We start from the raw sequence: 19,542 nt of genomic DNA, 5'->3' as shown, positions 1-19,542 counted from the left end.
GTGTAGTCAATAATAGTGGTCGAAAGTTACCGAAAGTATCTCCAAAAGAACGTAATTTCGGAAAGGCATGTAGGCATTTACGATAGCGCCGGTTCAAGGTAATGCGTGGTGAGTAAACATGTAGATTTAACGCAAGCCGATAGTGGTAGGAAGTGACCAAAAGTACCCCGAAAGATGGCGAGAGTGTTCATTACAATGTACGAAATATGAGAAAGGCATTTAAGCGTTTATAATAGCGCGCGTTCGTAAACACAAAGATTAACGAAGGCCGAAGAAGCCGACAATAGTACTCGCAAGTTACCAACACTGCCCCAAACGTTGTTTGTGAGAGTCCATCGTATTTCGCGATCAGCATTAAAGATATTTTGAAAAGACCTATCCTTAATACTTTCAGACCAAAAAAGGCATTGTTGCCCAGTAGCAGTCATTTTCGTAAGAAGGAAAGTCCTCCTTTGAAAATGACTGCTACTCAAGCAAATTTCTACGAAGTTTTATTCAGCTGTTGTATATACGGTGGGTACGGAGGTAGAGCTTTCCATTGAACTGGAAAGAATTTTCTTTGAGGATTAATCTAAGCATTTGTCGCATATAATGTTTAGGACTAGGCGGGTTGTAGAAATTTTAGGCATACGCTCTGCAAACCGTTTCAATATCCTCGTTTTGTGGTACTGACTTGTAAAAAGACTTCTGACGTGGTATCTTTGGTTACTTCCTAGAAAGGTAGAAAAAATACAATGTACTCTTCTTTCTGAAAAAAATATAGATAATGCCAGTCCATGTCGTTGTCGGTTAATAATTTTCCTGTCGGTAGTCGGTAATTTTTTTCGGGTTTTGTCGGTACTCGGTAATATTTTTTGCCCTTTGTCGCTAGTCGGTTAACTCCATTCACACCCTCTTGTGGTTGACAAGTAAAATACCACATTCATAAGTACTTTGCTTTATTATATCCAAAAGCTTTACTTTTATCGTTGAAACAAGTTGAAAAACATGTATTTTCACTCTGAAATGGCTTGATCACCTTCAACTTATGACGTCATATCTAGTAACCATAGTAACTGATTATTACTAAACTTGTCTCAAAATGGGTGTGAGGGTTGAAAAAACAGCTGCTGGAAACGTCAGGTACTGATGTTTGATCGTCTGGGAGAAAAAATTTATAAAAACCTCGTGGGGTGGACGGGCGGGGGGGGGGTGTGGGTGGGTTGTTATACGTCCGAGGTTTAAAAGAGTATGTATGTATGTTGCGCGTGACTTCTCACGATATCCCCCCAGGGCCTCCCCAAGGGCCTAGTTGTTCAAAAGGTGAATAACTATCGACTGGATAAATATCTATTCAAAGGCATAACAATGGTGAGTTATTCAGTGGATAGCGCTATCCAACATTGAACAACTGCGGCCAAATGGAGAGCTTCCCTTCGGTAGAGGTAATGCCCAAATTCCCTGGTAACACTTCTTTTTTCAAAACGCATGTCATGGTGGGTTATATTTTGTTTCTCTTTCCTTACGTATGCCCGACTTTCAGTGTCAAATTTAACAATTCAAAGTGCTGTGATCGATATTATGTTTGTACAGATCTTATGGAAAAGTGTCACATTTAACTTACCAAAAAAAAAAGAACTATAGTTTCACCTGTTTTAACTTACTTGTCGAACTCAGTATTAGCAGAAAAGAAAGTCGGGTTAAAGAAATTTGGGCCACGTTATTATATTATGATTAACATTATCATATTGTTATTATCATTATCATCATACACACCGCTTTTAACAGTACGGTTACCACTTGTAATACTTCAAACGGAAAAAATTATGTTATTATAAGCCAAACTGAAACCATCGTCCGTAAACTTGTCTTCTATCAAGTGACATTGCCTCAGCTCTAAAAAATTAACAGGTGGAAGAGCTAACAAAACCTGAGAAGAGGATACAACCGCAATAATGAATTTATTCAAATTGTTTAGTTTAAGTGTCGTAGACAAAGGGTAACTAATAAACCAGCAGATAGACATTTAACCGCTCGTGATCTTAAAGCCACAACCGACTCTGTGTTGCTTTCTACGGTTTTCTTGTTTTCTTAGAAAATCTCTGCGAGAACAGCTACAATGGCGGATGCTCTAGTCAATCGCAGTTTCTTTTTAACAAGCGTGGAAGTCTTCTTTCTTGTGATCTTAAATGTTCTATCGTTAACCGGGAACATAATGGTGTGCATTGCAGTTTACAAGAACACACGACTACGCAGAACCACAAGCCTGTATATCATCGCACTTGCTGTAAGTGATTTGATGTCCGGTGTATTTGTCATGCCTTTTGCATTGGGTGTGCTTATAACAGGCGAATGGGTTTTTGGCCCAGTGATCTGCCACTTTCATGCCTTCTTTGTTCTGTTTGTGGTGTACGCCTCAACCGTCACTGTTGGTTTAACAGCGTTTGACAGGTATATGAGGATTTGTAAGTCTGAGCAGCAATACAAGAAAATTTTTTCACCGAGGAAGTCACGAGCCTGGCTGGCATGTGCATGGTTCTTCATTGCTTGCTACATTGCAGTTCCTAAGTTAGCTGGTCTCCAAGATTATGCGTTCATTCCAGGATATGCCCTTTGCGCTGTAGCTCATCTCAGTGAAAGTGGAAAAATCATTCACTATACTATTGTCATCAGTTTGTTCTTCTTAACACCGTTAATAACGACAGTATTTAGCTACATAAAGGTTGCAAAGACGATCCGACAGCACAATGCCGCTATGTCATCTACGATTCACAGGGGCGCAACAGGCTCAAGCATCAGCGTGCAGGAACTGAAGCTGAGTAAGTCTCTCTTTGTGGTTGTGTTCGCGTTCATGATATGCTGGATCCCATCATGGGCGATCGTTGTTGTAAAGCGCTTCCATTTCGTTGAGAGGATGCCACGAAATATTGAACTCCTCTGTAATTTCTTTATTTATCTGTCAAATGCAATAAATCCTTTTATATACGCAGGGATGAATCCTATCTTTAAAAGTGAATTCAAACAAATCTTTTGCTGTGAGCGAAGGTTCTTCAACGGGATAAACCCACAGCATTATGAATCAAATACCGCAGCATCCAAGAGATCGACACGCACAGCAGCGCTTCAGTTAGGTACTACTTCTACAAGGGATCGGATAGAACTACTAAAACGCACAACCCTTCGGTAAGACATTAAACATCACAAGTCCTAAGGATAAGGATAAGTTGCTAAGGATATGCAGAATGGTGGGCAGACATATGTGATCGTCATGGATTTCTGAAGAGCCTTCCATAAGCTACACAGTGCATAAAGAACTTTTGTCAAATTACGCTATTGACCGGTACACCCTAGGATGGATACAAGATGTCCTCAGTGTGTCATCTTAGAGGATGAGAACTCTGGGTTTATTAATGTCGGGGCAATCTTATTTTTGGCATTTATAGATGGCGGACTTACCAAACTGTAAACTGGTCAAAAAGCCAAACTGGTCTAAAAGTCGTCCTTTTGCTGATGATCTTGTTGTAAAATCCTTAGATGACTGTTCAACTGCAGAAAGCTTTACAGAATGTGTGACATAATGCCCTTCCCGTCAAACTATCAGGATCAAGCGAGTGCAGAAACGAGCGCTGCGCATCATCTTTCCTGCGCTGCACTACCAAGAGGCCCCTAGCTACTACCGGGTGTGTATCACTTCAAACAAGAAGAATGAAGTTGTGTAGCAAGTTATTCACAAAGATAAAAGAGCCCGAGTCGCATCTTCGCCATCTTGTTCCACCGACTCGGTCGTAGGCGCAGGGCCGCGCCGCTCCCTTCGCAACAAAGACAGACCATCTCTTATAAGTTGCAAAACTGAACGCTTTAAACGAAGCTTTTTTGCGGCGATGTGCCTTTTTTGCTCATGGCATGTAATTTAGGAACTTATGGGAATTTAATGTATAACTTGATAGTTCCTAGTTTTTCTATCTAATTTATTGTATTATATCTTCTCATAATTGTAAGGCCCAGTCCATTTGGAACATTTTGAACACGATGTAATTAGTTTAAATTACTTCTCTCTTTTTTTTATTAATATCTATATCTTTGTAAAATAATTCGCAATTTGCTTATTTCTAAGCGCGACGGTTTTATTAATAGTAAACCAGTGGGGGAAAACTTGAAAATGGAATTCAATATTGCCAAATACAATGTCCTAAAGAATTATAGACGACTTTAGAGCTTCCTTCATTTTACATTACACACTTCACAACTTCACGGCTGCTGCCTTGAGGCAATAGATATTACCAAGTATCTTAGGGTATATCTTTCAAAAGATCTTAGGTGGAACGATCATATGCAAAAAAAAACACAAACAAAGCAAATAAGACGATAGGATTCCTCATGCGAAATTTGAAATATTGCTCTACTGAGCCACGCGGCCTACAGTTGAATACCTGTCATCAGTATGGGACTGTTATAGAGGCAAGAACATTGTGCAGGTTGAAATGGTTTAGAGGAGAGGAGCTCGTTGGGTCCCGTCATGTTACAATCGTCAGAACAATGTGTCTGATATGCTTAGTTGCATTGGACTGGAAGACATTGCAATCTCACTGAACAATTGCTTGCTTCTGTGCTTTACAAGTTCACAAATAACTTAGCCAAAGGAGATATACAGAACTCCGCCCAGTTGCATATTCTCCTTCACGCTCATCTGGGCATGCTTTCAAGTTACCCGTTATTAAGTATGATTTTTATGAGTTTTCAAAGTCCACATAGTAACAAGATCATTCCACTGAGCTTGCTATCCTGGAAATAAGCGACAATCTTAAAACCGCGATTCATAAAAATCTCATTACATGTGGTCTCCTCTTAGATTTTTCCGAACCCTTTGATACCGTCCGACCATGAAATTATGCTAGTCTTAGGCTTTACGATTCCCTGTTAATAAAGCTAAGTGGGTTTCAGTTTATTCTAAAGCAGGTGATGACCAATTGGAAAGCAGATGCAGCTTTGGCCACCACACACGTTCAATATATCAATAACTCTGTTTTGTTTTATTTCATTAGAGTGGTTTTCATTTGAGTGTCGAAAAGTAATTGGTTTTGCACTTTCTACACGATGCGATTGGCTTAAAAGATTCGCGCCACCTTTTCATCCAATCAGAAGTAAAACCAAAGCCAATTGTGACGCGCTCGCATGCATTTTCCCGCGCTTTGCGTCAGCCACATGTAATTACTTCGAGTTTTAATTGGTTCAATGTATTGTCTGTGTCCTATGTGATTGGCCAGAGTAATTACTTTGGTTTGGTTTTACGACACTCAAACGAAAACCACTCTAACTCTTAAAGAGAATCTGTAATTGTTACATCCCAATGATCTGTGAACTGGTAATGTAAATACCGTGAAATAAAAATAAATGAATGAGTGAATGACAAGCAAAGATGAGACGTTCGGTGGATAGCCCAACTGTGATGAGCTCTACAACTGTCAAATATTCAGGGGCACCCAACGTCGATTTTCGGAAAATATCTGTTCGGAAGACGATTTGAGATCTAGCATTTTCGGAACATTTTTTGTAAAGTTTCTTGCTTGCCTGCCTCTCCTAGGATTTTCGAACATCTAAAACATGGTATAATTGCCCATTTTTAACGGATTTTTACCCTAAAAAGGTCACCTAGGATTTTTGGGAGCCTTTTTTCAGTCTGAAATTTTCGGAAAGGTAAGTTTGGATCCCTATAATTTTCGGATCACTTAGACTTTCAGCTAGGAAATCCGAACAGATGAAAAATTTTTAGGGGATAAAAATATGCCTATATCTACCGTTTAAATACTAAAATACGTTTCACAATGCTATGTTTAAGTGGTTTTGAACTATATTATCGTTGGGTGCCCCTGAATATTTATATGTGACATGGCGCTGCTCGGGACCTGTCCGTCATTCAAGATGTGAAACGTCTTGAGGGCCGCAGATTTATGAAGATGCTTTAAAATCTTAGCTTTCTTATGTTTATTGGTCTGAAAGACGTTATAATTAACTATTTTACTTGCTTTGGTACAGTTTTATATGATTTTATACACAAAAAAAATCGCAGTTTTGCATGAAATGGAATATTACTAATTAGTATATACACACTCAGTGATCTTGGTGATTTAAGCAATCTGATTGGTTCGCTATCTCGGACTATTTAACAATTATTCGCCGAAGGCGAAGTTAATATTGTTGAATAATCCCCGAGACGAAGTCGAGGGGATTATTCAACAATATTAACTGAGCCTGAGGTGAATAATTGTTTTAGTATATTCACACGAAGTGATCTAAACAGAATCAGAAAGGAAACCATTCAAAAACGATTAGTTTGATTGACGGGTGAAAATTCATGCGTGAACACGAAGCCGTAAACAGTGGATGCGCAAAAGTTAGATCTTTACAGTATCTTCAAACATGGCAAATGATAGTTTTAATCCTTTTGTATCGAGTTTTGTAAGCTTTAGCATCAACCGTTTAAAAGAAAACGCCGAAAATTTAAATTACTACCCAATTCTGAGAAGAAAAGTATCTAGAGCTTTATTTGTTCCTGTCAACTCACCGTGAATGAGAAAGTTTTCTTCGTCGCTTCTTGCAAATGCTGTCAACAGCGGCTGCGATCAAGGTGAGCGTTGTTTATCTCCAAAGTTCTTTGCCTTGTTAACTTGCTGGCACGTACAATTTTCGAAAATATTTGCCTTCCTCTCTTCTCCATAAATTAACTTCTATTTATAGGCAAAATTGGTCTTGCGAGAAAATCCCGAAATCACAAAACAGTGACAAAGCGACCTCGTTTTCCTCTGAAGTGGTAAACATAGCTTCGAGCGTACAAAAAGTCAGCTAAAGTAAACCACTTCACAATAAATCACGCTGTTTAAACACCATGAAGTCTTTTCTTGCCTTCAAAGTCATCAGCACTTGGATATTCGTGTATTTTCAAAAAGGTTTTACTTTGAAACTTTGGCAAAACACCCAGTTCACGACAGCGATTTTGTTCGGCTTTATTATATTCACCGCCTAGCGCGGTGAATATAACGTCATAGTCCGAGATAGCTAACCAATCAGATTGCTTGAATTACCAAGATCACTGAGTGTGTATATACTAATCAACAATATTCACCTCCTAGCGAGTGGATAATGTGTGAGCACAGTGTTTTTCCCATTTTTTAGAGAAAGATCTTTTAAAAGTCTACAGAATCCTAGGGCTGACTTTTTTTAAGGCAAGAAAAGACTTGGAAGGATTCAATACGGCGTTTTTCAATTTACTGTAGCAGGAGTTTTTGTGCTCGATGGATTGTTTACAACTCCCGTGTATTCGCGTAGAAGAAGCCGTTGCGTGAACTCAGCGTTTTCTAAGAAGAAAATTTTGGCTCAAAAATCGAAGTTTATTTATGACAAACAAATTTAAAAGGAAATGTTTGCAGAAATTCTACGTTTCAAGTAAACAGGAAAAAGAATGATACAGAAAGACGACGTCTTACCTCGAGCAACTGAGCCGCCATTTTTGTCAGCACTTCATGCGAAGAACGACACAACAAACCCTTTTGGCTAAAAACTTGGCGAGTCAACAGGAAACAACACAGCTCTACTTTTCTTCTCAGGTAAGGAAACAGTTCAAACTTTTAGCGGTTCCATTTAAGCCATTACGCTGTTGTTTGCGAAATGATAAACTTGTGAATTGCCATGTTTGAAATTTCTGCAAAGATCTATTTTTAAACTTACGCGTGATTTGATCTGTCAATCAAATCGTACTTTTGAATGGTTTCCTCTCTGATTTTGTTGAGATCACTTCGTGTGTATATACTAAAACAATTATTCTTTTCAATCTCGGTGAATAGTGGCTTTGGGAATATTTACCTCGCCGCTTTCGCGTCTCGGTAAATATTTTGCCACTATTCACCTCGATTTCAAAGAATAATTGTTAAATATGACATATTATAACAGTGACTCTCGAAGCTCGCCAATGAAAGTTTACCGTTGAGTGTTTGGAAAAATAAACGACTGATGAGGGCAAGAAATAGGCTAGTTTACGTATCTTGAAAAACATTTCAAAGCAACTATTAGCAAGGTCTCCAAAAAAGCTTCGTTCTTTGGGCTTTCGGGTTCGATAAGGGTTTCGGCCGAAGACATGTCGTCTGACTGCAAAACGTCTCCGTCGTACTTCCGAGAAAAACCTCTGGTACCTGGGTTAGGTGCCTTGAAAGCAAACAATTTGTTATAAAGCTGGAAATTTTTCTCAACAGCGCGTGCTCTCATCGGCTATTTCGAGGTCACATGACATCTAACAATGAAACTTTTTCCGGTCAAAAAATTAAATCCCGGGCGGAGTTAAGAATATTGTGAACTTCTGAAGTTGAACATACCCCCATATATCAGAATATTCTCAAAATGAATCCATGTCATGGCTTGTCAGTGATTTCATTAGACTGAATCACTGTTTACTGCAGTCTTACTTGCAGAAGGAACGTTGATTCGTGCAAGATTTGCTGTGATGATGAGGGAGAGGACAAGGCGGGCTGCGATGGTTTTGCCCAATACTTCCACGCAAATTGCCTTCGTGTCGATTACCATTCTTTTTTTTTGTCCCCGTTGATAGCCAACGGCACAAATTATTTTTGTTTGACAAACCACATACAATGAGAGGCCGACCGTTGACTTTTAAGGGAGAATTAAAGACATTTCATGCAGTTAAAACTCCGTGAGAGAATTTTTTGGCGCCAAGTCTGTTAACAGTATGGAGGCCGACAACCATTTCAAAGAAGTGGCCAATGCAAAGACTAAACACATCATATATGGAACACGAAGCAAAATACCATTTGTAGCGATACTTTAGAACGGAAACGGACTACGAATAAAGGAAAACGAATAGAAGAAAAAAGAAACAGTGAAACTATCACGAAAGCTGAAATCCTTAAAAGAAGAATACTTACCTTATCTTCATTAAAACTCACCCAGTCAGAAACTAATTTATTAGCGAAGGGCTTGAATTTTTGTGCCACTCCACCACCACCGTAGCTAGAAACTCTCAACAAGAGCATAGATGCCTTTGCCAGAAGGCTTAACATTAGAAAGTACCATACTCCTGATAACACTGATGATGTCTATTGAACAACATGCAACCAATGTACCGACCTTCAATACTTGAGAAATTGAACCAAAGAGAACGCGGGGAATATCATTTACAGGCCATCTAAGGACTAACCATAGTCAAGGAGGAACTTGAAAAAAATGGGCCGAGCCTTCCTTTGGCTAAGACATTAACTTTTTCCAAGTTTCGAGTCAAACCTTACAAGTACCCCATGGGCGCAGAAGATGAGGGTTAGTTAATTTCCATCCCTTTCAAAACGCTGTGTATTTGACTTTTTTTGTCATTGTTTTTTTTAATAAACGGTATCTCGTGTCTGTTTTTTGGGGGAGCGTTTATTAGTCGCGTGTCTTAATTGATCCTTGTTAAGTTATTAATTGTTTGGTGTTTTTATAATAATAGGTCAAGGCTGTAGAGCCAATTTGTATGCAAATAACCGCTTGTTTACTCCCATAATTAACTGACTAACGGCGCTCCACTTTGATATCGGAATTGTGTTGAAAGCCATCGCAACAAAATAATATTCGCCCTGTATTAAATCTACAACTTCGTAGAACTATAGTTTTACCCGTTTTAACTTACTTGTCGAACTCAATATTTGGGCTACGTTATTATATTATGATTATGATTCGGGACATCATTCCATTCCTAAAATTAACTGGGGATCATTTCAGGGTTGAGGATCATTTCGGGCAGTCGGGATCATTTCGGGGGCAGTAAGATCGCACGAACATGATATTCACTCGCCCTCTCGTCTCTTCCTCGCTCTATGATCCCTGGAGGGACTATTCGTGGTCTACACCAGCCTAGGCTCACTCTTGTTGCTTTAGCTACCATAAATCTATTACGTCCCCTCTCTCTAATACCCCCCTCCCCCTTTCCCTGGGAAGAAAGTTATTAAGCCCGGCCGTCTTTCAAGACCCCTTAAATGGTAAACTGTAATAATTTATCACAAATGTAACACTTCAGACAGATTGATCCTGTATTGTTTCTTAACGTGGTGGAAGTTCGGATTTGTCTTTGATGGTTGACTGCACGATCTCCAACTTCATGTGCCTGGTTTTTTTTTTTTTACTTAAACGTGCTTGGAAAAAGTGAGCCCCTGAGGAGCTCGAAAGAGGATTCCCAGCCTTAAATTGAACCCCGTCTTTGTTTCAATTGAACGCCGGAAAACTGCAACGCATTCTATTGCCAGCAACTAATTCCTTTCACTTTCGCTGTAGTTGGTCTACATCTGCACTCATAATTTTAGGCCTAGATTTTATAGTTTTTTTCTTAGTAATGAATGATTTTCCTTTTCCCACTCTTAAATTAATCAAAATTGTAATATTTTTCTATCGTGGACATATATTTAGTTTTTAATTAGTATCTTAGAATTCTAAATTGTGAAGGGGTTTTGCCGGAAATTTGTATTTATACAACATTGATGTGGACGTTTTATTTTTATGAATATTTTACAGAAGTTTTGTGTGTAGTTTTTATAAGATTTTTATAAGATTTCTGTCCGCTCTGATTGGCTCAGCCTCGTCAAGTACCAAGGTTGATTGGCTGTTAAGCTCGCCGGTTATTATCTTGCACAATTCACAACCATACCACTTCGGTGAATAAGGTTTATATTTTTAAAATTATTCGCGGCCGCGTCTTTAACATCCGATAGCGTGATGTCCCCTAATGATTCATTTTTCACAGTTGTGAATACTTTTGATTAAGAAAGGAGGTGGTGTTAAATTAGGGAAGAGGTTGGGTCTGGAAGTGGTGCGCTTTTTGAAAAGGGGCCGTAATTTGACCTATCAACGAGGCGTGCACAAATAACGTGAACGCTGCGTATTCAAAATTTTCATGTCCAGGCTACTCGAGAGGACAATCCCCCTTTATTGGAACTTGCATCTTTTGGGATGAATTCCATGTACCTTCAAGGAAACAGCTGCCTAATTTGGCGAGTTAAACCGTTGGGTGTTAATGTTGTAAAAAATTGTGACTGTCGTAAGAATTTCATGCGCTTGCTTTCGAGACGAACTGGTTCTGGTTTCGGAGCGATCATGTAAGTCGAAGAAGACGACGGAGCGGACACGAAATTCGATATCAACGAGAGAAGAGGAGCTATTGAATTGAAAGCGAATAAAACCATTGCGGTTCGAAGGCAAACCAGCACAATAAGCTTCGATCGAGTGAACCATTCAATTCTCTACCAGTTTCTTTTTCTTTTTTTGCTTAGACATCTGCGAGCAAAAAGTGGATAGCGCTCAGTTCTCATTACTGTGGTAAAATTATAATTTACAAGCTTAATTTCCGATTCAAACAATTTTATTTAATATCCCACGGGTTCATCAATACAGTTTCTTAAAAATTCAATACCTTTATTAATTCAACACTTGCAGCTTAAAATATTTTTATAGAACATATAGCTTACAACCCACTATTCCACAAATTTTATGTTGCTTATCCTTTCAGCTTCTTTACATTACATAAAGCTTATTATGTATAACGTTATATACATTAACCAAATCTCATTCACATTAGACGCAAAACAAATGTCTACCCTTAAACAGAAATATTCTTGAACTGAGTTTTAATGTTTATATGACATCAACAATGAACATATATATTTTATTTTTATCACAAACACCAGATTAAACGAGTATTGAGCACAGAGTTTTATTTGTTAATACAGTTTACTACTGTAATCGCGACAAAATTATAAATGATTTTGAGATAACCACATTCATACAAACCCAAGTAAACAAGACGACAGTTAAGGACCGAGAATGACAAGATCGGGTAACACAAATATATGGTAACACTAAATTAGCGAAGTTGACCATGATACACGTTTGCAAGTTTACCGAATCGCGCCATCGAAAGCGTATTATGAAAGCAAATAAAGGTTACTAAAGCACTCTATACCTTACAAACAAATAAGATAATTAATAATGGCGACAGAAATTTAACAAGAGCGTGAGAAAGTTCATCTGAAATACAGTGTTAAAAAGAAGATACACGTAAGATACAGCATTAAACAAGTCGGTATAAATTTGGTTCATAGAATGGCGACAGCTAAGGAGCGTTTTAGATTTACGGGTCACAGGAAATTATGATACAGGAGGTTTTGCGCGAAGCTCGTAAAGGCATTTAAGCGCGCGTTCGAAAGTAATCAGCAAGCCGAAGTAGTCAAAGATAGCGGTCTAAAGGTACCGAAAGTACACCCGAAGGATTGCGAGAGTGTTCATTAATTTTATAGAGTTCACAAGTTGGCAAAGGCTTTTAAGTGTTCACGATAGCGCGTTTTCGAAGTAATGGTAAGTTTAAATGAAGATTGACCAAGCCGAAGTAGTCAATGATAGTGGTCGAAGTTACCGTAAGTACCCCCGAAGGATTAATTTATAGTGTTTACAAGAGTTGCCAAAGGCTTTTAAGTGTTCACGATGGCGCGCGTTCGAAGTAATGGTAAGTTTAAATGAAGATTGACCAAGCTGAAGTAGTCAATAATAATGGTCGAAAGTTACCGAAAGTACCCCCGAAGTATTGCGAGAGTGTTCATTAATTTTATAGTGTTTACAAGAGTTGGCAAAGGCTTTTAAGTGTTCATGATGGCGGGCGTACGAAGTAATGGTAAGCGTATATGAAGATTCACACAAGCTAAAGTAGTCAATGATAGTGGTCTTGAGTTACGGGAAGTTCCCCAAAGCATTCCAAGAGTGTTCATTGATTTGTATAGTGTTCAACAGTTGACAAAGGTATTTAAGCGTTCAAAATAGCGCGCGTTCGAAGTAATGGTAAGTTTAAATGAAGATTGACCAAGCCGAAGTACTCAATGATAGTGGTCGAAAGTTACCGAAAGTACCCCCGAAGGATTGCAAGAGTGTTCATTAATTTTATAGTGTTCACAAGTTGGCAAAGGCTTTTAAGTGTTCACGATAGCGCGCGGTCGAAGTAATGACAAGTTTAAATGAAGATTGACTGAGCCGAAGTAGTCAATGATAATGGTCGAAAGTTACCGAAAGTACCCTCGAAGTATTGAGAGAGTCTTCATTAATTTTATAGTGTTTACAAGGGTTCGCAAAGGCTTTTAAGTGTTTACGATGGCGCGCGTACGAAGTAATGTAAGCGTATATGAAGATTGACACAAGATGAAGTAGTCAATGATAGTGGTCGTGAGTTACGGGAAGTAGTCCCGAAGCATTGCGAGAGTGTTCATTGACTTGTATAGTGTTCAACAGTTAACCTGAGATCAGGCGTTATTTATTTATTTATTTTTATTTTTTGCTTCTTTGCTTCTTTGGCTCGAGGGGGGGAAAATAACGCCTGATGACAAAGGCATTTAAGCGTTCAAAATAGCGCGCGTTCAAAGTAATGGTAAGTTTAAATGAAGATTGACCAAGCCGAAGTAGTCAATGATAGTGGTCGAAAGTTACCAAAAGTACTCCCGAAGGATTGCAAGAGTGTTCATTAATTTTATAGTGGTCACAAGTTGCCAAAAGCTTTTAAGTGTTCACGATAGCGCGTTCAAAGTAATGGCAAGTTTAAATGAAGACCAAGCCGAAGTAGTAAATGATAATGGTCGAAAGTTACCGAAAGTACCCCCGAAGTATTGCGAGAGTGTTCATTAATTTTATAGTGTTTACAAGAGTTGGCAAAGGCGTTTAAGTGTTCACGATGGCGCGCGTTCGAAGTAATGGTAAGTTTAAATAAAGATTGACGCAAGCCAAAGTAGTCAATGAGTAGTCAATTAGTCGAAAGTTACCGAAAGTACCCCCGAAGAATTGCGAGAGTGTTCATTAATTTTATAGTTTTTACAAGAGTTGGCAAAGGCTTTTAAGTGTTCACGATGGCGCGCGTACGAAGTAATGGTAAGTGTATATGAAGATTAACACATGCTCAACTAGTCAATGATAGTGGTCGTGAGTTACGGGAAGTACCCCCGAAGCATTGCAAGAGTGTTCATTGATTTCCATAGTGTTCAACAGTTGATAAAGGCATTTAAGGGTTCAAAATAGCGCGCGTTCGAAGTAATGGTCAGTTTAAATGAAAATTGACCAAGCTGAAGTAGTCAATGATAATGGACGAGAGTTACCGAAAGTACCCGCGAAGTATTGCGGGAGTGTTCATTAATTTTATGCTGTTTACAAGAGTTGGCAAAGGCTTTTAAGTGTTTACGATGGCGCGTTCGAAGTAATGGTAAGTTGAAATGAAGATTGACGCAAGCCGAAGTAGTCAATGAGTAGTCAAAGAGTAGTCAATGAGTAGCCGAAAGTTACCGAAAGTACCCCCGGAGTATTGCGAGAGTGTTTATTAATTTTATAGTATTTACATGTTGGCGAAGTAGTCAACGATAATGGTCGAAAGTTACCAAAAGTACCACCGAAGTATTGCCAGAGTGTTCATTAATTTTATAGTGTTTACGAGAGTTGGCAAAGGCTTTTAAGTGTTCACGATGGCGCGCGTTCGAAATAATGGTAAGTTTAAATGAAGATTGACCAACCCGAAGTAGTCAATGATAGTGGTCGAAGTTACCGAAAGTACCCCCGAAGGATTATTTTAAGTGTTTACAAGAGTTGGCAAAGGCTTTTAAGCGTTCACGATGGCGCGCGTTCGAAGTAATGGCAAGTTTAAATGAAGATTGACCAAGCCGAAGTAGTCAATGATAATGGTCGAAAGTTACCGAAAGTACCACCGAAGTATTGCGAGAGTGGTCATTAATTTTATAGTGTTTACAAGAGTTGGCAAAGGCTTTTAAGTGTTCACGATGGCGCGCGTTCGAAGTAATGGTAAGTTTAAATGAAGATTGACCAAGCCGAAGTAGTCAATGATAGTGGTCGAAGTTACCGAAAGTACCCCCCAAGGATTATTTTATAGTGTTTACAAGATGTTGGCAAAGGCTTTTAAGCGTTCACGATGGCGCGCGTTCGAAGTAATGGTAAGTTGAAGTGAAGATTGACGCAAGCCGTAGTAGTCAATGAGTAGCCGAAAGTTGCCGAAAGTACCCCGGAAGTATTGCGAGAGTGTTCATTTAATAATTTTATAGTGTTTACAAGTTGGCAAACGCTTTTAAGTGTTTACCATAGCACGCGTTCGATTTATCAAGCCGAAGTAGTCAATGATAGTGGTCGAAGTTACCGAAAGTACCCCCGAAGGATTATCTTATAGTGTTTACAAGAGTTGGCAAAGGCTTTTAAGCGTTCACGATGGCGCGCGTTCGAAGTAATGGTAAGTTTAAATGAAGATTAACCAAGCCGAAGTGGTCAATGATAATGGTCGACGTTACCGAAAGTACCCCAAAAGTATTGCGAGAGTTTTCATTAATTTTATAGTGTTTACAAGAGTTGGCAAAGGCTTTTAAGCGTTCACGATGGCGCGCGTTCGAAGTAATGGTAAGTTGAAGTGAAGATTGACGAGAGCCGTAGTAGTCAATGAGTAGTCAATGAGTAGCCGCAAGTTGCCGAAAGTACCCCGGAAGTATTGCGAGAGTGTTCATTAATTCTATAGTGTTTACAAGTTGGTAAACGCTTTTAAGTCTTCACCATAGCGCGCGTTCGAAGTAATGGTAAGTTTAAATGAAGATTGACCAAGCCGAAGTAGTCAATGATAGTGGTCGAAAGTTACCAAAAGTACCTCCGAAGGATTGCGAGGGTGTTCATTAATTTTATAGTGTTTACAAGTTGGTGAACGCTTTTAAGTGTTCACCATAGCGCGCGTTCGAAGTAATGGTAAGTTTAAATGAAGATTGACCAAGCCAAAGTAGTCAACGATAATGGTCGAAAATTACCGAAAGTACCCCTGAAGTATTGCGAGAGGGTTCATTTATTTTATAGTGTTTACAAGTTGGCAAACGCTTTTAAGTGTTCATGATGGCGCGCGTTCGAAGTAATGGCAAGGTTAAATGAAGATTGACCAAGGCGAAGTAGTCAATGATAATGGTCGAAAGTTACCGAAAGTACCCCGAAGGATTGCGAGGGCGTTCATTACATTGAACCCAATTTGGCAAAGGCATTTAGGCCTTCAGGATAGCGCCTGTCCGAGGTAACGGTAAGTTTGTATGAAGCGGTTAACGCAAGCCGAAGTAATCGACGATAGTGGTTGAAAGTTACCGAAAGTACTCCCAAAAGAACGCAATTTGGGAAAGGCATATAGGCGTTTACGATAGAGCCGGTTCATTGTAATGGTAAGTAATCATGTAGCTGAAGTAGTTAACAATGGTGGTCGAAAGTTACCGAAAGTACCCCGAAGGATTGCGAGCGTGTTCATTAAACTACACGCAATTTGACATTTGACCAAGCCATTTAAGCGTTTATGATAGTGCGTGTTGGAAGTAATGGTTAGTCTACATGTAAGATTAACGCAAGCCGAAGTTATTATGTAGTCAATAATAGTGGTCGAAAGTTACCGAAAGTATCTCCAAAAGAACGTAATTTCGGAAAGGTATGTAGGCATTTACGATAGCGCCGGTTCGAGGTAATGCCTTGGAAGTAATGGTTAGTCTACATGTAAGATTAACGCAAGCCGAAGTTATTATGTAGTCAATTATAGTGGTCGAATGTTACCGAAAGTATCTCCAAAAGAACGTAATTTCGGAAAGGCATGTAGGCATTTACGATAGCGCCGGTTCGAGGTAATGCATGGTGAATAAACATGTAGATTTAACGCAAGCCGATAGTGGTAGGAAGTGACCAAAAGTACCCCGAAAGATGGCGAGAGTGTTCATTACAATGTACGAAATATGAGAAAGGCATTTAAGCGTTTATAATAGCGCGTGTTCGTAAACACAAAGATTAACGAAGGCCGAAGAAGCCGACAATAGTGCTCGCAAGTTACCAACGCTGCCCCAAACGTTGGCGAGAGTCCATCGTATTTCGCGATCAGCATTAAAGATATTTTGAAAAGACCTATCCTTAATACTTTCAGAACAAAAAAGGCATTGTTGCCCAGTAGCAGTCATTTTCGTAAGAAGAAAAGTCCTCCTTTGAAAATGACTGCTACTCAAGCAAATTTCTAAAAAGTTTTATTCAGCTGTTGCATATATGAAAAAAATATTGGATTAAGCTCCTAAAGTATTTCATCTTGGTCGATCATCTTCACTTTAGTTGTATTGTAAGAGGCAAGCACTTTTCCTGATGTTCAACTTGAGAAACATGTCCTAAAACAGGAAAAAAAGGTTCAATGTTTATCAGTAGACCGTAGATCAATGATAAAGAAATTTGAGTACTGGTTATTATTTGCTCTTGTTTTATTGCGTTGGTAAGTTTTTTAAATGATTTGCGCAGTCCAACCGCTATTTTTGCGACTACCCCTGCTCGAAACCTGTTGTCAAAAGTGCTATATTCAAGTCTTATCAAGAGATCACGTACCTTTCATTATTGGTGTTTTTTCATCAGCTTGTACGGGTTTCACCAGATGATGATTTTCCAAGCTTTGTACACTGAAAAAGTGCAATTTGAAAACCTAAACTCAGTAAAGATAACGACCAATACAGTAAACATATGTTAGCAAAATAAAGCAGTTCTCTGTTCTCTCACAAACAAACGACGCCAGTGCACAACTCGTACGATGCTGTGCTCTTATTCTAGAGTATATCAGTTCCACCCCCATAAATAATATCAGCCCTTAATTAACAGTTATGGTGCTCAATATGTGCTGCTCTTAAAAGAAAACCGGAGACTAATGCAAAGAAAAATATCCATAATACCTGAAGCGCAGAAAATGCCTCCCAACGTGATGAACAAATTAATTGCTGGGTAGGTTCAACCTAGAAAATAAAAAGCTCAAGAAAAAGAAACAAGTGCTTAGAAAATGTTACCAACAGACTTAAATTGAACTAATACAGCTTATTTCATGTGGAATTAATTCTCAAGCTTTTTTCCTTAGACGCTTTCCAAGCCGGTCTTATTGACCTCTTTCAGTTGCAAAGGGATCCTAGACTCAGTTCTAGGAATTTGTAAGTATATTTTTTTGCTTTCTTCAAGACCCGATGATAATTTATTTCTTCTTTCCTCTCCACCCTATTCATTATTTATGGCAAAATAAAGTTTTATGTCACTTGCTGATTTTGCGTTTGATTTGCAACGATAAGGGATATAGATAACAAATAAAGTTTAACGTCAAACTATCAGCAGATATTTTAAGTGGGCACAAACATAAAAAAGTAATATCAATAAAAAAGGCAAGTCGACTCTCAATGAACCCTCAAACAGCTTTTTGCCTGTAATAACAACTGCGCAAATTTATACAGTAATACTATAAATACAATAAATTTATTCCGACTTCTCCACTGGGATATTTTTAAAGCGTCCAGCATATATAAGCCTCGTTATAACCTGCAAAGATACAACAGTGGAGAGTCAAAGTAAAGGCATTAGGGGTAAAGGCAAGAGGGAGTTCTCTTCTCCCGTGGACACTTTCTGGGTGTAAATCCCATTGGTCCTAGTTAACAGGGAGTAGTTTAGGGAGAACCTGTCTCCCACTGTTGCTCTGTTGGAATCCCAGTTGACCTAAGTGTGATATTCCTTTGTATAAATGTCAGAGCTTCATGTAACAGTTCTGAAGAAACTGTCTCCTGTTATTGCTGGGTTGCAATCCCAGTTAACCCAAGCGCATATTGCTTTCTATAACCATCAGAGTTTCTTAAATACATTAGTTCAGGGAGCACCTGTCTCCAATTGCTGCTGGGTTGGAGTCCCAGTTAACATCGATGTATGTTAATTTACGTAAAAATCAGAGAATAGTTGTAACAGTTCAGGGAGCGCCTGTCTCCCATGTTTAAATCGTTAATCTACATAAAACATACACTGTAGTATCACTCCAGAGAAAACTTATCTCATTTGCTTTCTGGGTTGGAATCCCATTTTATCTAGTTTTAATAGCATGTTCCATCTATCGCACACTTAATATCAGTCAGGGAACTTCCTGTCTCCCTTGCTTGCAGGGTTGGAATCCCACTTTATTTAGTTTTGATAGTACGTTTTATCTCCCAATGACTAACGTATCAGTGCAATAAACTCCTGTCTCCCTTCCTTGCTGAACTGGAATCCCATTTTATCTTATTTTAATAACAGCAAGTTACATCTAATATAGACTAATTAGTATCAGTCCAGGGAGCTCCTGTCTCCCTTACTTGCTGAGTTAGAATCCCAGATTATCTAGTTTTCATAGTAAGCTTAATCTATCATTGACTGAAATGTCAGTCCAGGAAGCTCCTGTCTCCCTTGCTTGCTGGGTTGGAATCTCAGTTTATATAGTTTTCATAAAAAGTTTCATCTATCATTGACTGAAGTCTCAGTCCAGGAAGCTCCTGTCTCCCTTGCTTGCTGGGTTGGAATCCCAGTTTATCTAGTTTTCATAGTAAGTTTCATCTATCATTGACTGAAGTCTCAGTCCAGGAAGCTCCTGTCTCCCTTGCTTGCTGGCTTGGAATCCCAGGTCATCTAGTTTTAATAGTAACTTTTATCAAGTATTGACTGAAATATCAGTCCAGGGAGCTCCTCTAT

The 19,542-nt window shown here is 38.9% G+C and overlaps 1 protein-coding gene and 1 long non-coding RNA gene across 2 annotated transcripts; one reads left to right on the top strand and one right to left on the bottom strand.

The window, feature by feature from the left end:
• The first annotated feature begins 1,851 nt into the window (after nt 1–1,851).
• On the top strand, nt 1,852–3,166 carry LOC140945516 (melatonin receptor type 1A-like). Its single transcript, XM_073394532.1, has one exon. The coding sequence runs from the start codon at nt 2,099–2,101 to the stop codon at nt 3,164–3,166; it is 1,068 nt and encodes a 355-aa protein (XP_073250633.1). The 5' UTR covers nt 1,852–2,098.
• A 13,915-nt stretch (nt 3,167–17,081) lies between these two features.
• On the bottom strand, nt 17,082–18,195 carry LOC140945928 (uncharacterized). The gene is made up of 3 exons (XR_012166773.1): nt 17,745–18,195; nt 17,407–17,477; nt 17,082–17,195 (listed from the first exon to the last, which is right to left on the bottom strand). It is a non-coding gene; the product is annotated as an uncharacterized lncRNA (long non-coding RNA).
• Nucleotides 18,196–19,542: the final 1,347 nt, after the last annotated feature.

The sequence above is a fragment of the Porites lutea genome, chromosome 8 (assembly GCF_958299795.1).
Source record: "Porites lutea chromosome 8, jaPorLute2.1, whole genome shotgun sequence".
Lineage (NCBI taxonomy): Eukaryota > Metazoa > Cnidaria > Anthozoa > Scleractinia > Poritidae > Porites > Porites lutea.
The sequence above is the reverse complement of the archived record's forward strand: the minus strand, read 5'-3'. Positions and strand labels throughout refer to the sequence as shown.